At 34.8% G+C, this 25,358-nt stretch overlaps 2 protein-coding genes across 2 annotated transcripts; both read left to right on the forward strand.

The window, feature by feature from the left end:
* Positions 1-1,497: 1,497 nt before the first annotated feature.
* LOC134534201 (longitudinals lacking protein, isoforms A/B/D/L-like) lies at positions 1,498-4,094 on the forward strand. Its single transcript, XM_063372438.1, has 2 exons — positions 1,498-2,875; positions 3,355-4,094. The coding sequence occupies exon 2, from the start codon at positions 3,366-3,368 to the stop codon at positions 3,696-3,698; it is 333 nt and encodes a 110-aa protein (XP_063228508.1). The 5' UTR covers positions 1,498-2,875; positions 3,355-3,365; the 3' UTR covers positions 3,699-4,094.
* A 16,033-nt stretch (positions 4,095-20,127) lies between these two features.
* Positions 20,128-23,617, forward strand: LOC134534604 (zinc finger protein 211-like). Its single transcript, XM_063373086.1, has 3 exons — positions 20,128-20,143; positions 20,251-20,466; positions 23,436-23,617. The coding sequence occupies exons 1-3, from the start codon at positions 20,128-20,130 to the stop codon at positions 23,615-23,617; spliced, it is 414 nt and encodes a 137-aa protein (XP_063229156.1).
* Positions 23,618-25,358: the final 1,741 nt, after the last annotated feature.

The following is a 25,358-nucleotide window of genomic DNA, read 5'->3' on the forward strand; positions in this document are numbered from 1 at the left end:
ACTGTTAATTTTTTTCAGACATTTTCTTGTTTTTTTGTTTTTTTTAATGGAATTTTTACTGCTTGTATTACAACTCACCAACTCAATGAACGTAATGAGAATTCACAATTGAGTGCTTTCTTATTGGCTGTGTCATTGCGAGTGTGTAAACCTGGCCCAGAAGTGCTTGTCTTCTTCTGCATCTGCGAGTCCACAATTCTTAGCTTGTTCAATCATTTCTTCACTTGAAAGTTTTCCTTACTATCCGGATAATGAACACCTGTATTTTCTTCTAATTTTCTCTCTTCCTCCCCTTCTATTATAGTTTCTGGGTCATTTTACTATTAAATGACTGAATAATCAAATCTGTGTTACTAAGCATGTCATGACATTTCATTGAAGGATAATAAGTTGTATCACTGTGGAAAATTGATACATAAGACTGTTACATCAGCTTTTTGTACAATTTTCTATTCATTCTACTGCTATAAATAATTAGAGAAAAGATTGTACAGTTTTATTTTCAGGCTAATTTCATTTTTAAAACATCATATTTCATTGTTAATGTTTTTATTTTTTATGAAAGCTGTTTATTAAAAAATATAGCATATTACCAAACACATATTACATTTCAATGTTCCATAATACTATACAGTGTCATTTTGACTGATACATGGTGCACTTTTTCAATATGATGATTGATAATAAGCATATCTAACATTTCGGAACAAATAAAAAATCTTAAAGTATTTGTGCATTTGAAAAATGTTCTTAGGTCATAATGTTAAAATGAGTAACTAATGATAGTTGCAAGATTAAAAAAGTAAACATTTTCTATCTTTTTTTTTTTATTAAATTGTGGTACATATATAATGCCAAATAAATTACCTTCATGGAATTTAATATTTAAAAGATTAGAAATTTGTCGTGAGAGTTTTTTTTGATTGAAAATGCTGATTAGTTTCATGATTTTAAATTAATTTTGGTGCTTTGTAGTATATTATCTTAAATTCCGGTGTTATATGCAGTGGCGTAGCTAAGGTGACTGGTTATGTTTAAATTTTAAAAGCTTGCATTGACTCATCAGTAGAGACAAGATTTTAAGGTTTTATTTTTAGTCCAATTTCATTTTTAAAACAAGTTAATTGGTGTATTTGTTTTGTATGTTTATAAAAGCTGTTTTGTAACATTTACTCCACCAAAATAGATATAAAATTTATATGCTGTATTTTTATGATATATTAATTTGTCATAAATTGAACTAAAACAAAACAAAAAAAATAATAAGTGAGCATTTGTGGTTTAAAAGTAATTCAATAAGAGATGCACAAAAAAGCAAATTAAATTAATTTTTCTTATCCATGCAATTTGGTACAATGTTTTGGTCTGAATGATATTCCTTGAATTTTAAACATTAAAAAAAAAAAATTTTATGATTTGAATTAATTTTTGGTTAAATACTGCTTCATTCCATTATATAACTAGCTTTTGAGTGCTAACCTGTGTTCTGGTGTTTGCGGTGACTTCACATGTATTTCAGTTTTATCGTAATTAACTGTGTAATCTTGTTCCTACACATCAGTAAAGAATACACACATCTATTTCAAGAAAATTGGAACTGATCTCTTTTTTTCTGTTACTTTTTTATTCATACAAACATTAGTGTCAAGCCTTATAATAATTTGCTGGAATTATTAAGTTAATGCTTTAGTCCTTTAGTTATAGTTTAAGTATAGTTGAAGTATAAATAATTGCATGAGAGTCATTTTTTTATTATTCTCAGATGTGTGTTTTTTGATGTGAGCTGAAAGAGTAATTGAATTGCTAATAACATAAAAGTGTTTGCAGTTTGCAGGTAATGTGGAAATATTCATGCCGTGTGACGAATGCACATGTAATATCAAGTGGTTGTGGCGTAGTTAGTCTCTTTCTAAAGGTGAGTGGCACTTTATCTCACATTTAAAAGTTGTTTGCAACCATTCACTCAAAAGTGAGTGAAATGTCGAAGAATGCACTAATGTTGTGGAATTGTTAGTGTGGAATATTCTTCTAACACTATAGCAGTTAAATGTGGCTCATCGTACCAGCAAAGTTAAAACAATGGGGAGAGCGACAAAATGTTTCACAGTGAATCGGTTGGTTCCTGTCTTTATTTGAATTTAACAGAGTTGCTATGTTCTGTGATTACTAGTGTCAGATTTCTTGCATTTCCTCAAATTTCATTAGCTTGTATTACTATGCATTTATTTGTGGAGAATAAGGGAAGAATAGTGATACTGAACTAATATATGTAATTATAACTTGGTAATGTTGATCTTATTCTTTATTTGAACCACCACCTTCATGCAACATGATCTAAACGTAGTAGTGTGGTCTTGGATACATGGACACTTAAGGCTGATCTAGTAGATGTATTTCATTCCTTATGTTTCCTTCACTGTGTTAGTGAAAGTAATAACATTTTACTTCTTGTTAAGTAAACAATTTTAAGTCATTGATAGGTTCATAGTACATCTCAAAAAATAAAACCTTGCATGTTTGGTTATGATTCACATTATTAGAACTGTTTTGCTGGGTTGATGGTTTTTTTTTTTTTTTTTTTTTTAACTGATTTGTTATAAGAAAACTAGTATATAGATAACTTGCTTTTAATATCCTAGTATTAATGCTGAAAATAATGTGTCATTGGCTTGCTATGAATGCCTTAGCAACTTCTGTCTGCAAGTTCATCCCAGTTGAATGTGGTTTAAGGTAGGTGTCTGACGTTCAAAGACATCTTGAAGCCAGAGCTGCCAGACAATGAAGGATGCAGTTGGCATGTAGTGATGTCAGAAGTTACCGGTAATGAAAAGGCAACTAAAGTTCTAAAAATATAAAACATTTTCAGTGATTTTGGGTAAGTCACTAAAATTCTTTCTCCATGGATTGTATTTAATTTTATGTTAACAAAAGTGACATTTTCAAATGTGTGCGTGTATCAACTACTTTTGCCAACTATTAACGTGTCTGTTTTTGAGCTGTATTAATAATAATATTATTTTTAGGATAGTATAAAAATAATTCACCATTTATGACCACATCTTTGCATACGCATACATGTGTTCAGCGGATTGACTATTTCAGTGTTGCGGAAAAATTTCATTTCGCCCGTACTCCAAATTGTTTCTGACCATTTCAGTGTTTTTGGAAAATTGTTTGTTGTCTATTCTCCGAAATTGTTTGTTATCCATTCTCCAAAAATTGTTTCTGCTTGTCTGAGGCAATTCGTGCATTGCCTTTCATTGTGCGGTGGCCAGTCCGTGTCTGTCCGTCGCAGTTACTGTAGGTTGCCTCGCCGGCCGGCGGTGTGTCGTGACGTGCCCGCTCGTGTTGCAGGCAAGTCGAAGATGTGGAGCGGGTGGTCGGTGACGCGCGGCGACGTCATCGCGAGGCGGGACAAGGGCAGGAGCCGCTCGCACGGCAAGGCTGTGGCGGCGGCCGCTGCTGCCGCGGCTGCAGCCGCCGCCGCGGCACGGAGCTCTCACATGCACGGGGTGTTCCCGTGCGGGAAGTGCGGCCGCACGTACATCCGCAAGGACTCGCTGCAGCGCCACCTGCAGTGGGAGTGCGGCAAGGAGCCCACCTTCCAGTGCCCCTTCTGCCCGCAGCGCTCCAAACGCAAGGCCCACCAGCTGCGCCACATGCGGCGCCAGCACAAGAACCTCATCTCCGTCGACTGAACCTCGACACGTTACCCGATCACGACGCGCGGCACAAATAACGTCTTCAGCGTCTTCTCGACTGGAAGGAAACTCTTAGGTGAAGTTCGTGTCAGCCGGGATAGAGCACAGTTGTAGTATCGCTGTCCAAGTTAGCTGTGACGAATGCTCAACTTTGGGTGGTTTACTTTCATCGACCCAAAAAAAAAAACATTAACCTTACCAGCATCTTTGTGATCAGTTTATCCATTCCATTTTTAGTTTGATAGTATTTAGATGTTACTTTTGTATTTATTTTAAGGAGATGGGCATTTAACAATAAGTTTTAAAATAGAATTTTTATATGATTTCCACATTTGATGAATAAATTTTGTTTTTTTGCTAATTACTTCAAATTTCAAAATATACATAAACTAATCCAATATGTGTACGATTGAAGGTAATTTTTGTTGTATTGAATACTGTGTGATTTTGAGTCTGTCATTTAATTTAATTAGCTGCACAAAATTTATTTTCCGTATATTTGTGTGCAAACTTGGTAAGTTATGAATCTGATGATTAAAAGTACACGCACACTATTTATTTACATTGTCTTCAGAAATGTCAAGTTAACGGCTTAGTAGTTTCATACTGCAGATATATTATTCAAAATGTCTTAAAAAACTCTTTAAGAAAGATATTGGACCCACATATGCTTCTACCAACTTTTTTTCCTTTAGAGTTTCATAAAGTGAAGTTAATAGAAGCAAATTATAAAACAGTCCATCATAATAAAATTCTCTTCAAATAAAACCTTGTGATAAATGTCCCATTTTCAACAGAATTATTCATAAGGTAGCCATTTATGTGATAACGGGTGATGCATCCCAATAATCTATGCTTATATAGCATATTTTGAAACTGTTTAAGTTGCTGTTGTGTGTACTGTTTAGTTTTAATACTTTATACCACTACCTTTAAGTAAGTGCTGAAACTTTTTATAGTGTTGCATGTAGATAGTTTTGATATTGCGTAGAAGCAAAATGGAGTTTGCAAGTTCAAATGGTTTTGTCAAAGTAAGCCTGGTTTTTATGACTTCTTGCAAGTATTATGAAATGACAAATGCAGCAGTAGTAAAAAAAATCTCTGCCCTGACTATTTTGTTCTAGATAAAGAACATGCGTCAATAGTGTTTTTATTTTGGTCATGAAACATCCGAATCCAAATAGAATCATGAAAGTGGATACTTTAAGGTACTTAAATAATTCCACTAGGCAAAATAATTTCACTATTGTAAACATTACACAGCAAGAATGAAACTAAATTAATTAATTATTTCAGTTTTATAAACAAGCTAGAACAGAAAATTTTTCATCGTAGTCTACAGTGAAAACTTGGAAGTCATTCCGCGTAATGTAGGGGAGATGAAAGTTTCAATTGGGATTGTCTGGAGGTATCAAGAATTTTCCGGTTCTTTTAATACATCATGAATGTGGTTCATCCTGTTGGGAATGGTTAATTAAGTACCATTGTAATTGCATAGTTCTGAAAAATCTCGGTAATGCATGCAGGCAGAAGAGCTAATGTGCAGGAGGTATGCCTTGGTATGTGTACCAGTAGTTACTTGATGAGCGGTGATCTTTGTGGGAAGGTAAGCATTGTGTGACCACTCAAGGTTATCTGGAGCCATCTCTTTTCAATCGCAATGACTTTATGAAACTTTTTTTAATTTATTTTTCAAGTATTGTCTGAAAAACATTTTAACTCCTGTCTCACACACAGAGTTGGTTATTTAATTGTATTGTCATTTCTATTAACTAAGGGATTTTCCTATAAATTTATTACACTAGCTCTCTTGCATTCATTGTTGGGTTACATATTTTATCACCAGATATTTACTAATATTATTATTTAGCTGTAAAATTTTATGCACGTGATTATTCACTACGACTTTTTACAGCTATTATATTTTACGTGGTAAATATCTGTCAAAAAAATTTAAAACAAAGCATAAAATGCAGGAGCACTATTTGAATGAATTAGCAAAATTAGCCCTTAAATAATAGTAACTACAAGCAAATTAAATAACGGTGTGACACCAAGCAGCTAGCATGTTCGTGTAGATTGTTGCGAGTTTGTCGTCTTGTCTTTACGTAATAGAATTGTGTTTGAATACTTCATCCGTCTCTGTGAATGGTTGTGGGTTTGTTTTTTAACTACTTTTCTTTAGCTCTTAAAGGAAGGTTTATTTGGGATGCTGGTCTTCATTTATGACATTTCAATTTTTTTGGTCTGGTAAAATAGGATATGTAAAATGATAGTGAAGCAGAAATAACTAATACATAAGTACCACCAAACCAATTCATCGACGAATAAAACATAGTTTATACCTCTTATATGACATACATTCTTCTGTGATATATTCATAACGTATTAGTCTCTTTTTTTTTAGTTTTATTCATGCCTACCCTACATTATTTTTTTTTGCTTAATAGTAGCTACAGTGAGTTCAGTAGGGCCATCTCTTAATTCTTCAGTGTGTTAACTCCATCTGGTGATGTGCATCAATGGAGAGCAATAAAAGTAGTCCTAAAAATGTATTTTGTTACGTCATTAAAGCTAAAACGTTGTTGCCTGACTTTTATGTCTGCTCAGAGATTAGCTAATTTAAAGATATGTTTTAGAGAATAACATTTAGAGTCTGTGCTCTTTAATCTGGCATTCTGCTGTTGTTCACATTATGTAATCCAGCACTGTTCAGACCACTCGAGTGTGGATTTTTTTGGGTAGGATTTGTGCATTTGTTGATCTTGACTGCCGGTTTGTCCTCTGCACAACGTCGTACGAGACTTTTTTGTACAGTAATGTTCATGTGTATTTCAATGCTTAGCAAACAAATACCTTATTGGCATTTACTGAAATGTTAGATGGTATTATTAGCCAAGCTACTGTTTTCCCTTGCCATAGAGGGCAGCTTAGTTCAATTTTTTATATATATATATACATATATACATATATATATATATATATATATATATATATATATATATATATATATATGTATATAGAGGTAACAGTTTGTTGTACATGTTATTTTTCCTTCAATATTTCTATTAACACTGTATTGACATCCAATAACCTGGCAAAATCGCTAATCAGCCTGGCCGTGATTCCAGACGTGCCGGGTTAAAGAATTTTCACTGTATTTTACAAATTGCTTAAGACAGAATCTCTTTTATTTTACAAACTATAAATTACTAATCAAAAGTATAAGATATTCTGTCAAATTATAAAAATTTTCATGCACAAAGCTCTTTATAAGTACCATATAAGATTTTTTTTCCCCTCCTATTTCCCCTTCCCTTTATCTTTCCCAATTGTGTAGTAAATGTATCTTTTCATTCTCTTAAATTACTTTTTAATTCTACAATAATTGTTGTTTTCATGTGCAAGTTATATATAGCATTATCATTTATATAATGCATTTAAAAACATAAAATGATAGAGCCACAATTTTATAATAACTGTTTGCAAGCAAAGTAAGTTGTATTACAATAAATTGGTTATATTTTAATCTTCTAAATGATACTTTTTAATTGTATGGTTTGAATGTAAAAACATCTCTCCGTCATGTCAGTATATGTCACAGCATGCTGCTGTCTATGGCCCAGCAATTTTATTTATTTTGTATTGTGAGGAGGGTACTTATATTTTTGCTTCCAAATTTCTGTAGAATTGTTTTACTAAAGAGTTTCATTAATTCATAAATTTTGTGTTTACATAATTACTTGTAAATTGGTTTTCTTGCCTTTAGATTGAAAAAATTTTTAAAAATTATTGTTGATTTAAAACTTAAATTTTTTTAATGGTAAATGACAAACAGGATGCACAATTCTGTAATTCTTTACATTTTTAAAATTTAAAATTTTTTCTGGTAAAATAAATGTAAGCATAAAAGTAAATACAAACAACAAAATGAGTGTAAAATTTTGTTAGTGATTACTGTGTTCAATCACAAAATAAATAGTCTCTTCAGGTATGTTAATGATTGTGCAGAATTGTACCGTTCTGTGCAGAGTATATATTTCGAAAGCTACTCAATGCCACTGTTATACCATGATTTTAATACTTTTCTTCTAGCTTAAATTCATTTTGAAATCACTATAGTATTGTCTGCTGCCATTAGAGCTGCTGTTTTCTTGACCTCGTAAATTGTGTACCTGTGAACGAAAAAGTGAGTGTGTTCTTGTTATGTGTTATAATTTTTTTTTTACGTGAATTGTAAGTGTATTTAATCTTGTGTTTTGTTCCTATGTCTGCCATCTTGTATCTGAATTTTACTTTCCTTGTAATTCAATTTTAGCGAAATGAATGTAAGTTGAGCATCTGTTGTACAATTAATATTTTAACATTCCAACTGTAGTTCATAAAATATTTAAAATATCTTTGTATTTATGACAAAATGTGTTTTTTTCCAGATCTCACTTTTCATTATTTAATTTATGTTAATCTAATGTTAAAAAAGTGTAAATTAGTTAATGTCTAATTTAAATTTAAATATTTTAATAAATGTTGATACAAACTAATTTTCGTCACAGATTTTTACTAACCTCGTCATAGTTACTTCTTTTGACTTTTTTTTTTGTTTAATCGTACAGAAAAATATATGGTAATATTTAGACCTAATGATTTTTTTCTCATAGAAGTACGGTTGTGGCTAGATGTGTAGTAACTACAAAAATTCTGAATTTTTGAATTCTTAGACCTAGTGGCTAAATAAAATATAAACCACTGTAAGTATTATTGTAAAACCACATTTATTAAAACAGCATTCACTTGTGTAACAAGGGAAGGTGAACTGAATTTTTTTCTTCTTCAGTGAAACAAATGGTTTCTTAAATTGCAACGGACTCTATCTTTCTGAACTTTGTGCTGTAATTTGAGCAGATTAGGCTTATCCAACTTGCTTAAAGTAGCGAGATCCATAAGATCTATTTGAAAATGGTTTATCTTCATTGGAATGTGAAACATTTCACAACTGTTGGTCTCGGCCTGCTGTGATTACAAACATGTGGGGTGAATGAAATAAGAAATGTCATGTATGTTTGTAAAAATAAGGAAACAGAGCATCAGATTGTTGATACAAATGTTTAGAGACACTTGGTCAGTTGTTTATTTCTCCTGTACTGCTTCCTCAGACTGAAAGTTGCCTGTCAAAGACATATACACTCTTTTCTTATTTTCCAAAGTGAACTGGCTTATTTAAAATTAATCCCATCGTCTACTGGCCCGAGGCTTATTCAGAGTGTGCTGTGGAACATACCACAGACACATCATGTCATCACTCGGAACCAGGAGGTAAAGTTTGCCCGGAAACAGTGTAAGTTGAGTCTCTCCTCTTCTGACACTGTGCACGGCTCGTAGTTTGGAAGAGCTGACGTGTTGTTTGATGTGTGTACGTAAGATGATTGAGCATTGTGTACTCTTTGGAATAAGGTAACCATACGTAAACAAAACTGCGCACATGCTTACTTGCTGCTCCCCAGTCGCAAGAACTCCTCGGCAACTATCGACATTGTTTTTACAACTCATGAGTGGCAGTAGTTTTTAATAATTTTCTTTTTAAATCATCATTTTTTTTACCATTTATATTTTTAGGGAGGGTTTTTTTTTTTAATTTATCTTAAAAAGCGTAATTCAAGTTATGAAACACTTAGTCTGCTTCTAAATAAATATTGCCTTTGATGTGACTAGTAAATTGTGCATGGTATTTGTATTGTAATTTTGTGTGGGTATGAAGTTGCATATTTTTTATGGTGAGCTGTATCTTAAATACAGTTTGGTGGTAGTGCAAGATATAGGACTCTTAGTATTTCTGTGTTTTCTGTACCACATTTTTTGTGTCTCATCTTTAGTGTGTTCCCTGTGACCATCAACATATTGTAAGTTCAGAGTATATTTTAGCATTAAATTAAGATTGTTGAATAAAAGTATATATATATATATATAAATTTGAAGTTCATTTTTAATATTAAGTAAGGTAATGTATGATAACTGCCATAAATAAATAGTATAATTTATACTATACTTAGCTAATATCAGCCAGATCTATGCCACACTCAAATACTAAAACTATTTATTTTCACTTCTGTGTTCAAAATAATACTAATTACTATTTTAATTTTCCTCATTAATGAATGCTTACATCTGATTTGATTGAAGTAATAGTTATTATTTATCGTTCTTATTTAATTCTGTGGATAATGATTGTGTGTGTAATACCAAACAGGCATAATTTAATAAATGTTCAATTGTACAACTAATTATATATGTATTAACAAAATTTGTTTTTAAACAGCGTATTCATGTTTAGATAGCTCTCAAAATAAAAATATATACATAATATTATAACAACAAAGTAAAATATGCATTTGTATAAAAATTATACATTTTGGGATGTATATTTATTTCAGAAAAGGGATTTTCACATGTGTTAATAATGAAGGGTGTTTTTTTTTTTTTTTTTGCTGTTACAGTGTAGTTCATCCTGTTTCTGTGTGCAGCGCTTGGACCTAAGTGGTCAGTACAGAAGGGGCTGTGTTGTTGCAGCGCTCCCCTGCGAGGTCTCGTGGCCGCGCAAGGCACACTGGGAGCTGTGGGCGGCGGGCCGGCAGGCCTCCCCGGAGACCCTGGACGAGAAGGGCTTCAGGTGCGGGCGCTGCGGGCGCACCTACAAGCTGCGCAGCTCCCTGCGCAACCACGAGAAGTGGGAGTGCGGGGTGGAGCCCCAGTTCCGCTGCCCGCACTGCCCCTACCGGGCCAAGCAGAAGATGCACGTGGCACGCCACATCGAGCGCATGCACAAGGAGAAGAGTGTTGACGCTGCCTCCGTCGTGTAGAGACCCCTTTCCCCTCATCGAGCGTCGTCCAGAGCTGCGATCTGTAGCTGGCACTGTGTGAAGTGTTTCACCTCTGTGTATAGGGAGGTGACGCCTCGTAGAAGTGAGGTGGAGTTTATAATGTCACAGCCCAGTACAAATTTTAAGAAATAATGTTTTGTTCTTCAAGGTTTCTCAGAGATATTAACCAACTCCTAACAGTAACTCCTCTTCTTCATTGAAATAATAGGCGGAGGAACCTATTTGCGCATGCAAAAATTTGTGGCTTGCAATGTTGCAGATGTTCGATGCCTCTTTATTTATTTATTTTTTAATTTGTGACCCAATAAACAAGAACACCACTCTTCTTGCAACTGCGTAGGAGACACCTTTTTTTCTTCTTCTTCTTCTTCTTCTTCTTCTTCGTCCTCCCCGTCTTGTGAAAATGTGTCAGTGGCAACTGTGCAATGCCAGGAAGTGGTTCACGCAGAGGTGAAAACATGGGAGGTATCCTGACGACTACTACCGCCAGCTACAACTGGAGTTGGTGTTTGTTGACTGTGCGCGTGTGTTCTGCAACAGTGGAGCGAGCATCTCGAAGCTCGCTTGGGAGAAGTGAACTGAAACACCTGGCTACCCTAGCTTGAGAGCTCGTCATATAAACTGTGAGACTCCTCATCATAAATCCCTACCTTCAGTAGGGATTCGATTAACTGAGTTTAATGTGGACCGCAGCGACCTCGGATGAGCTAAATCTGGGATAACGTAGAAGAAAATTATTTTTGTTTTCAGTTGGCTCAGTATTTCAATTTTCGAGTTGACGATTTTCCTGTTTTTCTTCAGTGTACTTTTTTTTTTTTATGTCACACTGTGAATTTCCCAACCGGTAAATAGCATATTTGAGGTTAATTTTCTTTAGGCTTCCAACAGTAGTTAAATCTTGTTCTAGGTCCTCAGGCAAATTTTTTAACAGTCTTTGCAGGTGATGGTGCTTTAGATCAGCTCGGATAGTATGAACGTAGGTTAATCGAGACTACTGTATATTTTTTACGTATATTTGTTTGTGGTGAAAACCACTCAGTATGTGATTCCGTACCTAAAATATTATGTTTACACCTTTGAGTATGAATTGTTGCCCTTCAGGTGTTGTATCATTGCCGCTACAACTTCAACATGCTATGTATGCAGAAACGGTGCATTCCAGACAGTTACAACACGTGGAGTGTTTGTTTATTAAGTCATAAAGTCTTGAAATGCCTCAAATATATCTATAACAGTGCAAGCTACAAATTTTGTATACTGTTAGAGAGTGGTACTGAAAATTATTATGATGAAGAGGAATTATTATTATTATTATTATTATTATTATTATTATTATTATTATTATTATTATTATTATTATTAAACAGTTTGTAAATAAGGAGAAAAAAATGTTGAATAATTAAACACTTTTCACCATGTTTTCCTATGGATCGTGGATTGTATGCTGCTATAGTAGGTGTGTACCACACACACACACACACACACAAATATTTTTAATTCGACATGCTTTAATATTATTTAAAGTCTCATAATGCTCATTACATGTGTTAGCTTGGGCATTACAAGTATTGGCTCATGTCTGTAAATGGAATAATTTTAAATTTTACAATTAGAAGTCACATGACAGTGTGGACAGAAAAATACATAGTTGATAGTATAAAAAAATTTTGTGGTTCGGTCTTACATGCTAAAGCTTGTTTCATTTGTTGTTTGGTCACAAATTTTGTCTCCGCATACAAATATTTACTAAAAGTGGTTTGTTTGCTGCAAAATGTCACAAAAGTTTTCAGTTGATTACAATTATGAACACTTATGAGACCTTTTTTATTGTTATCAGATAATATTTAGTAAATATCTGGAGACAAAATTTGAAACTTAATATAAAATGCAAGAGAGCTATCATAAAAAATTAAGAGGAATAACCCTTAAACAATAATTCTAAGGACAATAATGAAATAACCAACATTGCGTGTAAGACTGGGTCTTACCCAGGACTTTAAAAAAGTGTAAAGATACGGTGAATGCACTATATAGCTAAAGTTCCCAGAAGAAGAGGAAATTGTCATTACATGTACATAGTGAAGCTATTGTTATACCTTATGATTATATACATTAACATTATAGATTCTGTCTTTAGTGTCCTTTATTGCTGTAGTAAATATACCTTAGCCATACTCATTATACAATATTTATAGTATGTTTTAATGTTTTAATTTTAATCTTTGTAAAAAATTTTGCTTTAGTGGTACATTGTTTTTGTATTGTATTTTACAAACTCGTTCAAACAACCTGAAATTCCACTTTCCTATGTTTATCGTAGTTCTCTTGCTGGTCTTTCTGGTTTGATGCACAGTATCAACATCTCAGGCGTGGATAACTCAAAACAAAATTTGACAAAAAAAAAATTAAAACTTGTATTAATTTATATTTATTAAAAATGAGTCACTTGTAGTGCTGTGTACAGAATAGCAATTTGTTTGACATGTTTACAGTCTGGCACATTTGTGCTTCATAAAACCTTACAAATTTAAATGACAATTATGCAGATTTTTACGATAATTTTACACGAAATTGTTTCGTAAAACTTGTGAGCTAATGAGTCAATTTCTTACAAGTAATTTGTAAAAGGTCGTGACCTTGTCACGGGGACCCAGCCTCGAATATTGGTCTGGGGGTTTGGTGAATGACCAGAGAGTTTTGGGTGAAAGGTCCAAATACCTCTAGTTATATCGGGAGTCAAAAATTAGACATTTTTAAAAGAAATAGTCATTTATTTTAACACATTTCTGACGGTTTTGAATAAATTTTTTATAACTCTAGTTATTTGTAGCTTTTTTTGGGATTTGGAGGGAAATTCCCCCTGTCATCCCTTCCATAGGACCACCACTGCCTTGTTGTTGACCAATTGGCTCCAAAAAGGCTTGATTGTGTATAGCCAAGTTGAGTCAAGACTAGAGTGAAAGGAATACGCAAAATAATCCTTGCTGTTATTATGTCTTGATCGCAACTTTTAAGACCGCAAAAATATCTGGTAGTCTTGCAGGCTACTCATTGTTGATGGTAGGGATGTGAGTTGTGTTCTCATTGGGTATCATGCCACGCAGCAACTTCCCACGCCGTGCATTACACTTCACAACCGTCGCTGTACGCTGACATCAATACAGCTCTAACAGCCAACAGAGTCCTAGATCTCCTAGTACTTTACCAGCATTGCTACGTTTCCCTCGCATGCAAGCAATTTTCCCTCATTTAGTCAGCGACACAGAAAGTTGTCTTTGCGGGAATGTGCAACAGAGTTATTATAAAAATATAAAGAAGCCTATTTTATTTACTAGAAAAATGTTTATCTAGATTTGAGGTTAATATACTTTGTACATAATCAAAACTTATATTAAATATATACATATATTATTGTAGTTTATTTTACTATTTTGCACAGTTATAAATATTTTAACTATATAATTTTGTTAATTTTACTGGAGTAAAGTCAAAATTTATCAAGGGGCTGTGATGTTAATGTACTGAATGTAATTCCATACTAATATTGACTATGTAGCAGCAGAAACCACCAAACATTACCTGTTCAGGTTTTGCAGCCCTGAACTAGTGGTTAATATAATTATGATGATTGCCATCATTTAATGCCATGTATTTTTTGAGAATGATAATAATATGAATGTATTTGAACACAATCCAATCCATTATTTAAAATTCACAGTGAATGGATGGTGTGATGAAAAACATCACAGTGTTGAGATTATTTGTTAGTCATGCCAGTGTATAATTGGCTCTAACAGTCTAGAGCACGGATGGCGGACCAATGACGCGTGCCAGTGATGGCATGCGACAAAATGATTCGGGCACGCCAATAATTAAAGAATCAATGTACTTGATTGAAAGAAAAAAAAATTTCTTTATATTTGACGTCATGTGACTTTTGTATCAGTGTCAGAACGGTAACAACAGATTGCACGAGAGAGATAGCTTGATATCACTCATGCTCTCGACTGAATTGAGCAACTGATGGATTGACGAGGCGCAAGCGACACGTGGGTGAGGATGGGTGAGCGTGCCCTTCATTTGTCTTCGTCTTCCTTTGTTTTTGTTTGTACGTCGTGTACTGCAATTACGTTTTTCAACAGTTTTCAACATTTTTAAACCTTATCCTTTGGCATGGCTAATTGGCCAAAAAACAAAAAGTACAAGATAAGTGTCAAAGAGAAACTCAATTCTGGTGGACTGAAGAAATGTGGCATGATTAATCAAGGTGATAAAGTAGTATGTGTTTTATGTTCTGGAACAGTACAGCTTGTATTCTGCTAAAATTAACAAAGTACATGCCTAATGCATCTAATTTGCAACAGCAGAAACCACACTAACATTATCTTATATTTAAATTAACATAATATAGTAAACATTTTGTTTGCTGTACAAATTTTTAGTTGCACATAAATAGTTTTTAAGTTAATAGAATTAAGTTCTATTTTTATTCATTATTATTATCATCATCACTTAGTCAAGATTCTTTGATGCCACTTCATAGCCACATTATTATTTTTTCCATAAAAAAAATGGCACGTTCACCAACAAAGGTTCGCCATCCCTGGTCTAGAGCATGCTTAATACATTAAGAGGCCCGCCTAGTTGTATGCAAAGAACACACGTGTCCTTTTCACTGTTTCTGCATGAGGCCTTCGTAATTATCATCTAAGGTTGCTTTTGGTTTTACTTGTATACCATATCCAAAATACACATTACAAAATACAAATTACTAACAAATGAAAATTTCTGAATATATGTATATATATATGCCTAAATGGTGATAATTTTCTTTATTAATATACAGGAATAGTGGATCTGAAGTCCAAGGAGGTGTGTATTTTATAGGCGACCGCATTGTGCTATCATTAGGAAGAGTGTGCGTGTGTTGTTTCATGTTAGGTAGCTTCACCCCTCAACTCTCACAAATATACATATGTACATCTAGCTAGGCTTGCACCTCAGGAAAAGAATTATGCTCTGATAAGAGGGCTTTAGTGACGTGAGTAAATTATCAGCTAGTTGAACCCCTGTCATTTTAACAAAAACTGTAGAAATGTGACTAAGGGCCTTTAAACAAATCACTATTTGAATGGTGTGCAGTGTGCTTTAGTAGCACCAATTGTATGTATATTATTATTTTCTGCATGATTATTATAGCCAGGATATTTATATTTCCAAGTATATGGATTTTAATTTTATCTTCGTAAAGTTATTGATATTAATCTGTGAGAACATGATTAGTAATATGAAATTGTATAAGTACACATGTATTAAATAATGTTTAATTTTTGGGGGGGAAATACTATTTTTAGAGTATTAATTTCCATTTGGCCATTCTTTAAAGATTTTACCTTCCTTGTGGTTAACTGATAATATTCTATACCAATATAGTTGATTTATAATAATTATTATAGTTTATAAGGCTTTTTGCCTCTAATTATATAAAAACTTTGAGGTGATAATTTTTAGGTTTGAAATAATAAATACATTAAAATATTTAAAATTTGCTCAGCATTTTTTTTTTATGTGCAAATGTGCCTTTTTCATGAAGCTTGGAATTTTTGGGCAGCATCAATCAAATAAATATATATATATATGTATGATTGTTAGCAAAATTATTTTTGTAATGTTTGTAAGTATTGTTATGTAACAAATGTGCTAATAAAAAATTTTATTTAAAAAAGTTTTGTACCTTGTGATGCTACTCATTTCATTTTTCATTTTTATGTATTAGGTTTCAATTCTCTACACCCCAACTCCTAACCAAATATTGTAGTAGGACAATATAGGAAAGTCGTTGGAAAAACAGGAGACATGGTATGCAGCGCATTATAGCGGCAGCACCTGATCCTAAGGCATTAGCGCATTTGCGATAAGGTTACCTATTTTGGCCATTTTGAATGTACTTTTTTCCCGGTTTAATGCAGTTTTAATTATTTATACAGCTGGAAAAACTCGTACAATGTTTGGTTGCAATAATTACAATGTTGTTAACTGCTCGAAGTCGTTTTTCAAGTTAAATTTCTTTAGGCGCATAGGTGCCAAAGTCGTCTCTTTGAGGCGGCAATAACCTATTTTATATGCTCCTACATAAACACCGGGGGATATATCAAGCATATCTGTGAGCCAATTAAATATCTGAAATTGCAAGAAATAATTCTGGAATAATTTTTATAGACTTCAATGGTCACATAAAGAAATAGTGTCAATTTAAAAAATATATTATAATTTTGGTATTACAACATTGATAACCTAATATTTTACTCTCTTTTAAGATTGGTATATTTAGCATTGTGGTATTATGTGAGACTGATAATTACAAGTTCATGGAATCAAATCCTGTTCCATCATGAACATTACCTAGTACTATTATTTATTTATTTGTAATATGCCTGCCAAAAGTATAAATACTTTAAGGGCAGGCAAAAACCCAAAATGGATATACAGGACAACGTATAAGAGCACTGTGTACCGGTTACTTACTACATACTGGTCGGTGCCACATACAGGTAGGACACTAAAATGTGTTGCCACTAAACACAATATGGGCACTACTCCTAAGGGACAATACAACATTACAAGACAAGTTGACAACTAAGATGCACAAATATACACTAAACACGTAATTAAAAAAAATCATGAACTGATTAATAATGACATCAAATAGTAAAATTGACTTAAATAAAAATAAGAAGGAAATGAGCTTTAAATAAATACAGACTAGTAATGAACTGTACATAAAGACAATTATGGATTATTACAAAGTAAGATTCAACTTATTAATATTTAGTAGTAAGTGTCAGTAGTCAGGAAAAGGAATATAGTTATCTTTGTTTGTTGAAATTGGTAATCATTCTATAAATAATATAACTTTGTTTTCTGAAGTACATAGTAAGGAGTGAATATGACTATCAAACTGTGAAATCCTTAAGCCCTGTATTTTCAAGAAAGGATTTACATTTAAGCTAGAACTGTAACAAATACAAATAAAAAGATAACCTAAAAAGACTCGACATTCAGAAAGTTAAGCTTAAAAAAGGTTGAACATTGTATTTTTGGCTTGTACATTTAAGAAGTTTGTTTTGAATGTTTTCTATTTTAACATTTTCAGGATTATTAATATTATTCCAAATTACTGATTAATATTCTAAATTAGATCCAACTAATTCTATATTATATAAAGAGTAATAATAGGATCAACATTACCACCATAGAATGTGATATGTGTAATAAGTAATAGGGTTATGTGTGAACTGGAAATTAAATAGTTAACATTAAGATGAAAATATAATTTGGCATCAAATTAATTAAACTATAATGAAGCACAAAAGTGATTTTTTGGTTTTAAGAACAAATGCAAACATAAAAAAAAACACTCTACATGTATAACCGGAATCAGCCCTGTGAAATATGAGATGTGCAGGTTGCTTGAAACCAATAAAACACCCAGTTGTTTTTAAGTGTGTAGACTCCGATGCTGCAACACCTTAATCTTGTCCCTCGAGTATAAAGTGAGGCTGTTCTTATGTTGGTTAGCTCACTTTGTTGAGAGCGTGCCACTGTGAACCTTTGGTAGTCTTTTTAATTTTTGTTTGCATTTATTGTTTATCTTTTACATACTACATGCTTGAACTGTGTGTAAAATTTTAATAGTTTTATCATATGCTTTGTTTTCAAAATTTCTCAAATAAAAATAGTTTTTCTATACGTAGGTACTGTGTGTTAATCATCAGAAGTTACACAATATATAAATGACTACAAATTTTTAATTATTTTAGGAGAAAATAATTATAAAGATTAAAACAAAAAACTTGGCAGCAATTGCTGTGAATTCCTTTTAGTATTTGGTTTATGAGTGGTGCTACTATGTGAAATGAGCTATAGCTGTAGCAGTTGTACTGTGAGTTACAAATTTTTGTCTGCATAAATTGTATTGGAATGATGCACAAACTATAGTTTGTCATGGGTGATTAATCGCATAATCCAGGATCATTTACACTGTCTTATGGTTACAAAATTGGCATATTCAGACGTTGTGACAACTCACCAGTCTAATTCACAACTAACTTGCTTCCCTGCACTCTTCCAAAGGCTGCACAACTTCAAACTATTGAAATACTTGCAATATCAATGTTCAAGAATGTTGATATTGTTTATTTCAGTTATTGTTTTAACCCTCTTTTCAGATATTTTTTATAGATGACTTATTCTAAAGTTAAGGTCCAACATATAAAAAATTTATATAGAGATGAAACAGGCTAAAACTATTTATACATAAAGTTAAACAGTCTCGAGAAGCTTAAGATTCAAGAAGATATTCTTCATGACAAACTAACTGTTCCTGCAACTGGTATACATTTACACACTTAGGAAATTTTATCCATGCATTTACAAAGATCAAATATTTCTTGCAACTTACAAAAAAAAAGTCTTCACTGTTTTTTGGTATTATCTTAGTACGTTTACAACAATGGGGTTAAGTAATAAATTTGTCAGTCTTGCTTTTCTGTGATGGCACATGTCCATAATTTCTCACCGGGTTATGTTTTCCATGTATTTATACAGTTGTGTTGTTTTATGGGCATGGTCAGACTAAAGGGGTTGTATTCCAGTGTGGCATGGTCTCATTCAAGGGGTTGTGTTCCTGGTTGGATGTGGTTTCACTCAAGGGTTTATATTCTATTGTGGGCCTAGTCTCTAACAAGGGGTTGTGTTCCATGGTGGGCGTGATCTCATACAAGGGGTTGTGTTCCATATTATCTTTGAAAGATTTGTGCAATGGGAGTGCATGACTTAAAGTAACCTTTTGGACATACACCATTGCTAAGCACATGTATGTCTGTGGGTTTTTTTTTGTTCTCTTAGTCCATTTTTCTTTGTTTTTCTTTGTTTGTTGACCATATTCCTGTTATGGAATATTATGTGGTGTATATATCCTGTTGACAGCAGCAATTTTTTGCTTAATTTGTGTTTTTTGGTTTTTTGTAGTTTTCTTCTACAGACATACATGTGCTTAGCAATGGCGTATGTCCAAAAGCTTACATCAAGTTGTGTTCCATGGTGGGCATTGTCTCATACAAGGGGTTGTTTTTTAGGGTGGGTGTGGTCTCACTCAAGAGGTTGTGTTCCAAGGTGAGCGTGGTTTTACTCAAGGGTTTGTGTTCCAGGGTGGGCATGATTTCACTTAAGGGATTGTGTAAAAGGGTGGGCATGGTCTCATACAAGAGGTTGTGTTCCAGGGGTGTGGTCTCACTCAAGGACTTGTGGTCCAGGGTGGGAGTGGTTTCACTCAAGGGGTTCGTGTTCCAGGGTGGCATAGTTTTACCTAAGGGGTTGTGTTCCAGAGTGTGCGTGGTCTCATTTAAGGGATGATGTTCCAGGGTGGGCATGGTTTCACTTAAGTGGTTGTGTTCCAGGGAGGGTGTGGTTTCACTCAAGGGGTTGTGTTCCAGGATGGGCGTGGTCTCATACAAGAGGTTGTGTTCCAGGGTGGACATGGTTTCACCCAAATGTTTGGGGTCCAGGGTGGGTGTGGTTTCACTCAAAGGGTTGTGTTCCAGGGTGGGCATAGTTTTACCGAAGAGGTTGTGTTCCAGAGTGTGCGTGGTCTCACTCGAGGGATGCTGTTCCAGGATGGGCGTGGTCAAGCACGGAGAGGCAGAGGGCCAGCGGACACATGTGCACCTCCTGCGGGCGCTCGTACAAGAGGAAGTCTGCGCTCACCTCGCACCAGAACCACGAGTGCGGCAAGCAGCCCCAGCTCCCGTGCCCCTTCTGCCAGTACAGGTTCAAGACACGCTCAAACCTCAACCGACACCTGCGGATGATGCACCTTGCCGAGCTGGAGGGTCTGTAGCCCGATCTCCATCTCGATACTGCCGGGGTGATGCTTCAGTATCGGGAAAACAGACACAAGTGTCTGCTGAATGTCCGGTTCACTACCAGAGGCAATAGTGGAAGAATACAGTGAGAACATGGATATGTTTACTATGTGTGTTTAAATGTTATGTTCCTTTTTCTCTTCTTTTTTTTTTCATAATAAATATAAGTTTGATTTAGTGCATTTTGGACAATATAGAAAATTATTAAATTTTAGTTAAATTGTTTGGTGTTTGTTTTAATATACTGTAACTAGCTTTATCTCATTTATTATCGTGTAAATATAGTTTCAATAAACTTTACAGTGCAGAACTATGTTTTTATTTTATTTTGCATGCACCTAATTGATGCCATTATAGTGAAAGTCTTCGTGCAGGAGTTTTATGGTTTTGCACATATTGTAATCTGTGTCCGTAATTGTGCTCCCATTCGTATTTTTAGGGATCAATTCTAGCTGTTGATCTTGGCTGCCAGGGGGCATTACTGCAATGCTGGCATTTGTTGTTCACCCGGAGCTTATTTTTACTGTTTGTTTTTATATCTGTACTTTTTTTCTGTTTTCTAGCAGGTTACTCTTCATATTTGGGTGTGCATTTCCATGAAGATTTTTTGACTACTCATCTATATATTTTTTTCATAGAGTAGCTAATTTCATCTTGTATTAAATACCATTGTTCTGTATATTTATTTATTTTTGGTATTCTCGTTAAAAATATATTGACGCTTGATGATTCGGCAAAATAGATAATGCAGCAGGGCCATGGTCCCTTACATGAAAGATCAAAGACCTTTTACAAAAAAAAAATTCATATAGGAAGATTTTGTACAAATTTGAGTGCAATTTTCAATATTAAGGTTGTTTTGTCATCTATTATTTACGAGGGCTGTTTTTTTTTTCAACCTCCGATGGGCTACAAAAAAAATAAATTTACATAACATAGTAATTTTATCACCAAAAGTACAGCAGGGTCTTAATTATTTTTCTACATAATCGCCAGAAGGGTTGAGGAGTACGTGATATCTTGACACAACTTTCTCTATACCTTCTTCTAATAAGTTATCCGCCATTGAATAGAGATACAGGGCCAGCGCATGGGTACCCCTCCCCCTTACAACACCGCTGTGAGGCGGGTGGACTAATCCCACGGCGCACTGGCTCCCGCGTCAAGACTTGCCACAAGAGATTCGAATAGCGGGGCAGAATGCGCCGCGCTATTAGTCCACCCGCCTCACAGCGGCATCGTAAGGGAGAGGGAGATAGAGGCACTGGCCCTGTGTCTCTCCTCACTGGTGGCTAACTTCTTCGAAGAAGGCATTGAGAAGCTTGTGTCACGATATGACAAATGCCTCAACCATTTTGACAATTACCCTGCTGTACTTTTGGTGATAAAATTATCGTATTTAGTCTCATGCTATCACAGTGCAGTACAGTTATCTGTGTCTGCAATTGCTCTGCCTGTAATTTCAGCCCCAAATATATTATTATCTGCTAAAATGTTTTGTTTGTGCGTTTTAGCTCTCTTTAATTACTGTGCTTTTTTTTTTGTTATATTATGTTCCAAATTATTCTGTTCTCTGATCTGAGCTAAGTGGTTGTAGTGTAATGCTGCACTACTCTATAGCTTATGAGAAGACAAAAATTACCTTATTTTTAATTTGGCTGTGTAATAAGTGTTAAGAAAAATAAAATAAATATTAATTGGCTCTTGTATATGTGAAAATATGGGTTCGCATTGTTGCAAATACCTGCCATTTTTGAGCTATGCTATTGGTTGAGAAAAATGACATTGTAGCAAATGTTAAAGTTGTGAGGTCTCTGCAGGTACCAGTATGTTCATTCTGATCTGCCATGTGTACGGTCGGATGTCTTTCAGCGCACAGGCAGTACTTAGGTCAAGGACCTTTGCTCAGTATAAAATGACCTGCCTGGTATTTAAGAATCAGAATATAATGCTTTGAATATGACTTAACCTTGAATATTTTTAAGTTGGTATTGCACTCAAGCTTTCACACTATATTTGAGATGGGACTGTGAAATTATACCATGAACCAAGAAGACGTGTCTGTCGAGTTGCGTGCACCTTGCGAGTAAATCAAACACACTGTCCCGTGAAAAGTAACGACGATGGAGCATGGTGAAGTGTTGTCCGTGTGCCGTGTGCCGTGTGCCGTGTGCCGTGTGCTCCAGGCAGTGGGGTATACTGCCATTTGTTGGTTGGGAGAATTGGGAGACATTTCTATATCATGCAGGCACTTATTTATACAGCCTACGTGTATAGTCTGCTATATACCTAATGTTTTAAGAGTGTCTGTGTTTTGTTCTGTTGGAAATATATATAAATTTAAAGTATTAATTTAGTGTCTATGTACAGTTTAAATTAAGAGTGATATTATTTATGGATTTATTTCAATTTCTAACAAATTTTATATGAATTTTGATATTTTAAGTAGGTAATTATACTTAGTATTTTTTTTCTTTAAAAAGTACTCTATTATACTCTATTAAATTTTATGTCATGATTTTCCTATTTTAGATGATAAAATATATGTATTAAAATGTTTAATGTTATCTATTTTTCTCCTTGTCCTTGTATGTTTATGTCTTGTTTATGTTTATGTACTGTGTTTGTTTTTTGTATCTTTTTTTGTTTTGTTATGTGGTCTCCGCGTGTGTGCAGTGCCGTCTTGTTGTGTTGCGACTACTTGCGGGAGGTGCCTACCTGCTTGGTAAGGCACCTTCCTTGTAGGTGGTTCCCCCCTCCGCGTAGCACCGACATGCTTGTGATGCTTGATGACTGTGTTTTCGTATGTTCGTGCCCACCTTTATGGTTCCTGAACTGTCGGAGGGCATGTTACAAATTTAAATAAATAAAACAGACATGAGTTGTAGCAACGTCTGGTTGACGACCAGTGTCTTGTCAGTTGCGGACAGTTGCAGGTGGCGTGCTGTGCTGCCGGCAGTGCGGGCGCCAGTACAAGTGGCGCAGCTCGCTGCTGAGCCACCAGCGCCACGAGTGCGGCCGGCGCCCGCGGTTTTGCTGCCCGCGCTGCCACTACCAGAGCAAGGTCAAGTCCAACATGGTGCGGCACTGCCGCCTGCACCACGGGGCTGCCTTCTGAGCCGGTCGCCCCGTCTCGCTGCCGCGACGGGCCGAACGAGTGAACACTGAGCACTGAGCTCCCCCAGGCGGTGGCTAGTCGACCTCCGGGATGGACCCGGCAGTTCTCTGCATGCTCGGGCAAGTGCCTGACCTCGAGACACAAGAACTGGATTGCCGTGTTCGCACTGGCTCACGGGCCGATCGCGGAATAGCGTGAAGCCGAAATACTTTCGAATTTTCACCTATTGCGAAGTGAATGTGCAAATTTTTTTGCCTTTTTTTTTTTATAATTATTTATATGAATTTGTTTGAATATTGTAAAACAGTGTTTAGTGTAATAAAACTACTTGCTTCTTGTATTTGTAATAATTCAACTTCATCTGTGTCCGTTCTTAACTGTTTCCTGGCATCAAGCTGTCTTGTTGACAGCTGTCTTGTTTCGTCTTTTGGTGCGGCTGGTACAAGCGCTTCAGTACCGACATTTGCAGCGGGGTTGGAGAAAAACCAGGTTTTTTTATTACATTAGTTATTTTGGTTCTCACCGTGTTCAATTGAAAGCCATACAACATCCTGCTCTCTACAACTTATTGTGAACCAGAAAAGTTATAACATATAAGTCCAGCATATCTGAACATCTGACTGGGACTTAACTACAGAAAGGGTATTTCCCCACCAGAGGAGGATTCCATAGAATGGGTATTTCCCACTGAATGGTATTTTACAGTACAGTCGGGGATTTCCCACAGATTAAAAATTAACTATTTTCAATATTTTTAATTTTAGAGTATTTATCTGGGTATGTTTTACAAATTATTTTGATCATTTAAATAAGATCTTGATTAGTAAATAATATATTTTCCTGTATTTTACAAGAAACATTAATGACCAAACTTTTGTTATTACGTATTAGAGTGTAATTAGACCTTTCATTAAAAAAATTAAGATATTCTATTTAAAAACAAATTATTTAAAAATGCATTTGGTTTTTTATAAAAACCATGATTTGAACCATTGTGGTTTAAATCAGCCAACCCTGTTTAGACAATGATAACCACTTTGTCCCAAAACCAGCAGTTTCTGGCTCAAATGGCAGTAATGAAAGTTTACTGACACATGAGGTTGAATAACTCAAATGCAGAGTCTTGCTTCAAGGCCTATCGTCACCATGGGTGAAATAGTGGCCCATTGGAAACTCTTAACTGGAAATTATCAAAAGATTTATATACTTTAGGTTGTTCATTACAGGCAATGGTAAACAGGTAACTTTCGTTTGTGCTAATTCTGTGTGGTTGATGTGGGATGAATATCCCTCGATATAGTGTGAGAAGGACTTTGGAGTCTAGTCTGACTGTATAGTATATCGCAAAATGTGGGGTTTCTACCTTTTAGATTCTGTTGTGCTGTGTGTGTCTATATCTTTGCCTGGAACTCATTTACATGGTTCCCTCCATGTGCTTCAGGGGCAAGTCTGGCGAATGAATGATCATGCAGTAGTAACAACTCAAAAATGTTTCATCTAAACGGATGCACTCATCCTGACGTTTGTACATTGCTAACCCTTGAGGAGTAACAGCCACTTGAGACTTTGGGCATGATGTAGGTACATTGTCGCCACTTACAGATGTCATCAGCATTTTCGTTAATGCCATTGTCATTCCGCTATTATCATTTTCACTCATCATCATTGACTGAAGTTGCAGCCTAAAATCGTATCAGCTGTTTAAAAAGCAACCATCATCCTCTTTACCTGCTACCTTTTC

This window comes from Bacillus rossius, chromosome 7 (assembly GCF_032445375.1).
Source record: "Bacillus rossius redtenbacheri isolate Brsri chromosome 7, Brsri_v3, whole genome shotgun sequence".
NCBI classification, from domain to species: Eukaryota; Metazoa; Arthropoda; class Insecta; order Phasmatodea; family Bacillidae; genus Bacillus; species Bacillus rossius.